This window comes from Scylla paramamosain, chromosome 30 (assembly GCF_035594125.1).
Source record: "Scylla paramamosain isolate STU-SP2022 chromosome 30, ASM3559412v1, whole genome shotgun sequence".
Classification (NCBI taxonomy): Eukaryota; Metazoa; Arthropoda; class Malacostraca; order Decapoda; family Portunidae; genus Scylla; species Scylla paramamosain.
The window spans coordinates 18,944,115-18,951,614 of NC_087180.1; the positions used below are offsets into that span (position 1 = coordinate 18,944,115).

General features: G+C 38.9%; 1 protein-coding gene across 5 annotated transcripts in view; it reads right to left on the reverse strand.

Annotated features, from left to right (window-relative positions):
* The window catches only part of LOC135115979 (uncharacterized), an 8,283-nt gene extending 1,632 nt beyond the window's left edge, over window positions 1–6,651 (reverse strand). Inside the window, exons 1-4 of one of the 5 annotated variants that reach the window (XM_064033165.1) lie at window positions 5,665–6,651; window positions 5,155–5,535; window positions 1,291–1,642; window positions 458–629 (exon numbers count right to left, since the gene is read on the reverse strand). In XM_064033165.1, the coding sequence (XP_063889235.1) occupies window positions 458–629; window positions 1,291–1,642; window positions 5,155–5,535; window positions 5,665–5,807 (1,048 nt within the window). In that variant the 5' untranslated portion in view covers window positions 5,808–6,651. Of the gene's footprint in view, window positions 1–457; window positions 630–1,290; window positions 1,643–3,824; window positions 4,164–5,154; window positions 5,536–5,664 lie in introns of those variants that run through there. The other 4 variants (XM_064033162.1, XM_064033167.1, XM_064033166.1 and 1 more) reach the window with 4 other exon arrangements.
* Window positions 6,652–7,500: the final 849 nt, after the last annotated feature.

The following is a 7,500-nucleotide window of genomic DNA, read 5'->3' on the forward strand; positions in this document are numbered from 1 at the left end:
AGAGAGAGAGAGAGAGAGAGAGAGAGAGAGAGAGAGAGAGAGAGAGAGAGAGAGAGAGAGAGAGAGAGAGAGAGAGAGAGAGAGAGAGAGAGAGAGAGAGAGAGAGAGAGAGAGAGAGAGAGAGAGAGAGAGAGAGAGAGATGCTTTACACCTCCTATTAAAATCTTTAACATCACTTATGCTGCAAACAATTATTTAGCCATAGCACTCAGCCAAAAATTTGATAGAAGAGCAGGAATTTAACAATTAAATTAGTACCTTTATAGAAATTGGTGCAAGCATTACAGTTAGATAGGTCATGCTTAATACAATGTTTGGTTTTTGCATGCAGCATAGTTTCATGAATACTAGGCTTATAAAAGTGAAAGATGCATTGCTAATGATGAAAAGATACATATATTAAATTGCTACCAGCTACTGAAATTAACAAATTGAACTAGACACTACTCGCACTGACTTTCATCGTGGTCATAGAGTTCAAGTAAGGTTTCCATATACAGAGGAACTGCTTTTCTATTTTTGAGAATGGCAATTATTGGGAGGCTATATTTCTCCAGCCCTTTCAAAACTGCTACTCTTGGGTCTGGTTCATCCACTTGTGGTTCTAATCTCAGGAACTCCTTGATTATCTGTAAAGATATAAGCATCAAATAATTATAAGTGAAGGTTACAGAGATGAGCATCTGCAATAACTGTACTTAGTTATGAGTGCTTATCTCCCGTCACTGAGGCCTTTGAGCCTGAGAGGGAGAATGGAAGTACCAGTAGTTAAATATCAATTACCTACTATAAAATATAAATAGCTATATACATTATAGCCCTACAAATAAAGTTGACAATTAGTAACAATATGTAGCAAAATCCATAAAGTGTACATATATACACACTTATGCCATCAAAAGTCTGAATCCACGGGTACAAGTTCAGGATTTCTGCTACAAGAATGTTCCCATTGATTATTTTTGCATCTCTCAGAGAGTGTCAACTGCATGAGGCGTTCAGCCTGAGGAAAATCATTAAAGTAAAATTAGTTTTCATAAGTTGACTGTCCCGCCAGCCTCCCTCTCTCCCTCATATATATATATATATATATATATATATATATATATATATATATATATATATATATATATATATATATACATACATACATACAAGTATCATTTTTCAGTGGCTATCCACCAGTAACATTGAAATTGCTTACATAAGAGCAGGTATTTTTAAACAACACCAGTAAAGAAGTCTCTGAAATATAAAAAAAGATAAATCAAGCGTACAAATATCACATACCTTACCTAACTCGGGATCTTTCTTCATCCAATGTAGAGCAAGCCACTGTCTATGTCTCTCTAATGACTCATCATCTTCTGAATGGGGCCTTGGTGGAAGGTAAGCCTTTACTCCACACATCAGTGGACACGTAGTCTCTTTTGGCACTATGCAAGGGATCTTCTTTTTCCTTGACGTCACCTCAGTCACTGAGGAATCCTGCCTCTTTCTTGAATTCTGAAACTTGCGCTGGATGCGCAATTTCCATTGCAGCTGCAATTCATGCTCCTCGAGATCATTTTTTCTCAGGATGGCAAGAAATGATGTCAAAACAGCATTTGCCATATTCATATACTGTTCTGATGTTGGATAGCTGAAATATGATAATGATAATAATAATAACAATAATAATAATAATAATCATAATAATAATAATAATAATAATAATAACAACAACATATTATTAATAATAATGTCACAATACCTTGATATGTAATAATGATGATAACAATAATAATGATATCAATCTAGCTAACTATATAGATGGCTTAACTCCTTTTATTATATTATTATTATTATTATTATTATTATTATTCTTAACAACCACCTAATTGTGCTTTTGTCCCAGTGAAATTGGCAGATAGTGGGTACACTATCTGAATAGTACACTCAAAGGTGGTTTCACACCTATCAGTGCCGTATTAGTATCGTATAGTGTCAGTGATATCCATATCCATGTCGCTTTCGTGACGTCTATGCACACATATCCTTTCAGACGTGGAGTTGGCTATGATTGTCATAATTCTTGATGAAGAGCAAGATGCTTGCTTAACAAAAAATAAAGAAAAGAAAAGTGGGTACATGAAACGTGGAAGAAAAAGAGAAACTGAAGGAGATTTTGCTACTCTGTACGAGGAATTAATTAATGATGAAACAAAAATTTTCCAGTACTTAAGAATGTCCAAAAACTGTTTGATGACATTGCTCAGTGATGTGTGGTGTGGTGTGGTATGGTGTGGTGTGTTATGATGTGGTGTGGTGTGATGTGGTGTGTTCTGGTAAGTATAATGTACAATGTGATTAATTACATCAATTAAAAAGAGAATTTATCACCATTTCAATTTCTTCTATTTTATTTCAAACACTTGTCCGACATCCATGAAAATTTTTAAAATACCAGTGACAACTGGTATTTTCACGGAACGGAGACGTAACAATCACTTCAGTCAAAACACAGTACTTCGCCGGATGTGTGTAAAATGCTTCCGCTGAATTCCAAAATGATGATTTTTTTTTTTTACTGACACTGAAGCACTGAACAGCACAGAACGAATACGGCACTGATGTGTGTGAAGCAACCTTAACCCGTATCCCTCTGGAGGCATATTCCCGAAGTCTGGTAAAGTTTCGGCCCATTTACTCTTGTAGCGGTTAGGTTAGGTTAGATTAAGTTACGTATAGGTAATTTTGTGCGAGAATCTCAATGAGACTATTTTAGAGAGAATCCTACAGTTAGTTTTGGAGCTACAGCCTAGTGCCCATACAGGCTGGCGGACGACTCCTTCCAGACTTCAGGAATATGCATTCTGGCCCTTCACAAGAACTGACATCAGATCCCGGTATGAACACAGGCGGTGCATCCCATGTTCTTTTGTCCCTCTTCTCATTGCCTTCCCATTATATATATATATATATATATATATATATATATATATATATATATATATATATATATATATATATATATATATATATAACACTCAACATCCCTACATGCAACAAAACTTACCAAAACACACTCAAAATACACTCAAAACATCCAAAACACAACCAAAACACATCACAACACCCCAAAATACCTACTACACTCACCTAAACACAACCAAATATTGAATATTCACTCAAAACACCCCATAACATCTGAAAATATCCAAATAACCCACCCCAACCACGCTAAATTTATCCAAAACACACTCAAAGCACCCCAATATACCTAAAACTCATCCAAACACACTCAAAAGATTTAAAACACCCAAAATACACTACAACACCCCAAAACTCATCAAACACACCCAAAACACATCAAAACATCCAAAACACACTTAAAGCACCACTCAACACCACAAACACGCCACAAACACACTTGCACACAATCAAATACACCTCAAAAGACCCGACACACACACCCAAACTCACCAAAACACTTAAAACAGAAAATAAACCCAAAACAAACTCACTACATCTCAATATACCCCCAAACACACCCATAACACACAAAAACATCCCACAATATACTCAAAACACCCCACACGACTCAAACCACTTACAATATAACTAAAAACATCCTAAACCACATTTAAAACACCCAAAATTCACCCAAAACACAATGATAACAGAAAATATACACCCAAAACACACCTGAACACCACCAAAACACACTCTAAACACCCCACAATATTCTTACATACATCCTAAACACGTAAAACACACAAAACACACCAAATATTAGAGAACTGCAGCGCAGCAAGGGAAACTAAGCGCTAAATATTGTTTACCTGTTTTGCCTCCTCCTCCATTTCTTCTTATTTTTTCCTTCTCCTCTTTCATTTCTCTTATTTTCTTCCTTCTACTACAACTATCTACACGCCTGACTTTAGAAACAGCTGGAAACACTTGGAAAACACTGGAAATTACGGTAAATATTGAGGAGACACTGGAGCAGACCGAGTCCCGAATCCTTGATGACGTCACAGGCGAGGTGCCGGCGCCCCGCTGCCATACGTACGTAACGTACTTCATTTTGAAATTGACCCATAGAAAAAATGAAGCTAGGCTCGAATGCATTATATATTCTGACTTGACAATTACTTGAATTAATATTCACAATATCAAAACACCTCCAGTCTCAGTAGTTATAAAGAAATATTATGTGAAATATGGAAAAAGTATTGGAAATTTTGACACCATTAAAAACATTGAAAAGTCCACCTATTCCACTTTACACTGGTAAAAAAACATTTTAAAAAATCTGAACTATTTTTTAAAATAATGCACACTTAGTTACAAGCTACAATAAAAAAATAAAGAAGCTAAAAAATGACAAAAACACCACTTTCAACGGGACAAAAAGCCTATTCAAATTCCACATACTTAACTCAATAGGAACGCAACATACTTTAAAAATCATAAACGATTTTTTGAAGCAATAAAATCTTCATTAAAGCCTCAAATAAAAAAGCCAAAAACCAGGCTGGGTAAATTTCACCGTACAAACTGCCCCTTATTTACATAAAAAACAACACCAAATTCAGCACATTTACTTAACTGAAGCAAGAAAAACACTTCAAAAGCAACGAAATATTTTTAGAAACCATAAAATCTTACTATACAAGCCAAATAAATTAATTCAGAAAAATGTAAAAAAATATTGGAACCAACAAGCCGGAACAGGTGCCAGTCCATCATGGCGGCCATCGGGGGCGACCTCAGTGGGGGAGCCGGCGGCCATGTTGCCTTATTTATTCCTATATAACACCAAAACCAGGCAATGACGGATATATCTGACCAGCGGATATGAAGGCTAGACATGTGGATCCATCTTGTGATATGTTAGGCTTACAATGAGTGAGAGACGAGGCAAATAATGGCTAATAACACAGCTGACGGCTTGTTTACATATTGGCGAACATTAAATATTCGAATAAATTTCCAACTCTTTCCAGACTCGGACGTAAACAAAACCTAAATATAAATAATTAACCCCTAAAAAAACTAAATAACGAATAATGAATCCTAAATAAACGAATACAAGACACTACAGGGAGGATTAGGGTGTTGTGAAGGCAGTAAGGCTGACTGAGGAGAGACTGGCCCCGCTGGACTCACCTTACGTACTCGTGCCTCTCTGGTGATGCTTGACGGTGCTTGGTGCAGGAAGAAGGTGTCGGGAAGACGGAAACACTGGTTAATAGAGCGTGTAGGGCAAGATTGACCAGTGCTGACCAAAACACTGCAGCCAGCCAGCCGCTCGCCGTGGTAACTCCCCAGCGCCACTTGTCACTGATCCAACACCCACCCACACACCTTACGTACTCGTGCCTCTCTGGTGATGCTTGACGGTGCTTGGTGCAGGAAGGTGTCGGGAAGACGGAAACACTGGTTAATAGAGCGTGTAGGGCAAGATTGACCAGTGCTGACCAAAACACTGCAGCCAGCCAGCCGCTCGCCGTGGTAACTCCCCAGCGCCACCTGTCACCAGTGTTGCCACTGGACAAAACAGAAATATCCAAGACATCTCATTCAAAATCTCCAAGATCGACTTAAAATATCCAAGGTACATGAAAATAATTTTTCTTACATGAACATGAGAACACAAATGTAGCTTCTTTAACTCACCTTTCATACAGCAGAATATTATTGTACATAAACTTGTGTTCCTTCCTCGCTACCACTGGCAACCTCCGTGTCATCAGCAGGATACAGAGTTGCCTGTTGGCTGCTGCTACACTTGGTCCCATATCGCTGACGAATTTTGCCATTTTTCATGTCACTTATGAGATCTTTTGATGGTTTCCATTCAAAGCAGGGAACTTCTTGTCGATGCTTTTGTCTTTTTCATAGACATTTTCTGGGCAACCTCACACTTTGGGAACATTTTCTTTACCAACTCTCTCAGATGTTCAGCCTGACGAGCGGGCGGGCAGGCAGGCAGGCGAGCGGGCAGGCAGGCAGGCAGGCGAGCGGGCAGGTAGGCAGGCAGGCAGGCAGGCGGGCAAGCGGGCAGGCGGGCAGAGTTAATTCACAGATCACCTTCATTATCAGGACCAAACATATCAGAACTGAATCCCGCTTGATGAAATTTGACTGAAGGTAAGATAAGGTAGATTCAAGCAAGTCTCTCTCTCTCTCTCTCTCTCTTGCACTCCATCAAATAGCCGAGAGAATTACCTCCTCTAATATTTCCTCCTCTAATCTGCTCGCACATAATTTCACAGGTTAATCTTTCAAGGTAATTAGTGAACTGATAATACCTGGAGAGAAGGAAATAACAACGATAATATAAGGAGAGTAAATAAATCAGAGAGAGGGAGAGTGGAGGGAGAGAGGGAGAGGGAGATCAAGGTGAAAAATTATATGAAATGAAGAAGGTTAAAGAAATGAAGGGAAAAATGAAATACACGTTGATAAAGTGAAGGAGAAATTAAAGCGAGATAGTGGGAAAACAAGAATTGAGGGGAAATTTTTGAGGGATGAAAATAAATAACAGACGAAAAACGAAAGACAGAGAGACAGAATAAAATGAAAAGAAATAGAGGGAAAGAGCGGGAAAGTAAAATCAAGAAAATTGAAATGAAAAAAAAAAAACTGAGGATGCAAAATACGAAGAGGAGTAAGAAGATAAGAAAAACGAATAAAGAAGATGAGAGGAGGCATAATGACGAGTAAAAGCGAGGAATAGGAGATAAAAGACATATAAATTTCAATAAAAAGAAGAAACAGGGAGAAAAAAATATATCCAAAAATGTGTATCTCTGTGTGTGTGTGTGTGTGTGTGTGTGTGTGTGTGTGTGTAAAACCCTTGTCGCTATGTATCTGTCCGTCCGCCACCCCCCTCCCTCTCTCTCTCTCTCTCTCTCTCTCTCTCTCTCTCTCTCTAGACAAACAAAGGGAGGGAGAGGCAGCGGGAAGTGTCAAAGCAGTTACTCTCAGGAATCAAAGCACAATCCCCTTCACTGAGAGAGAGAGAGAGAGAGAGAGAGAGAGAGAGAGAGAGAGAGAGAGAGAGAGAGAGAGAGAGAGAGAGAGAGAGTGTGTGTGTGTGTGTGGGGGGGGGGGCGGGGGGCAGGGGAAGAGAAAAGCTGATAAGAGACAGACAGGGGCGCACGCACGCACGCACACACACGCACACAGTAGGAGAGAGAGAGAGAGAGAGAGAGAGAGAGAGAGAGAGAGAGAGAGAGAGAGAGAGAGAGAGAGAGAGAGAGAGAGAGAGAGAGAGAGAGAGAGAGAGATGGGAGAAGAAAGGACAGTGAGGAAAACAATGATAAAGGAGAGAAAAAGTTAATAAGGAAGGAAAAGTAAGACAAGAGCAGAGAGAGAGAGAGAGAGAGAGAGAGAGAGAGAGAGAGAGAGAGAGAGAGAGAGAGAGAGAGAGAGAGAGAGAGAGAGAGAGAGAAATACAGGACATACACACAAAACCAAAGTTAGTCGTGCTGACTAACTTTTCTTAGT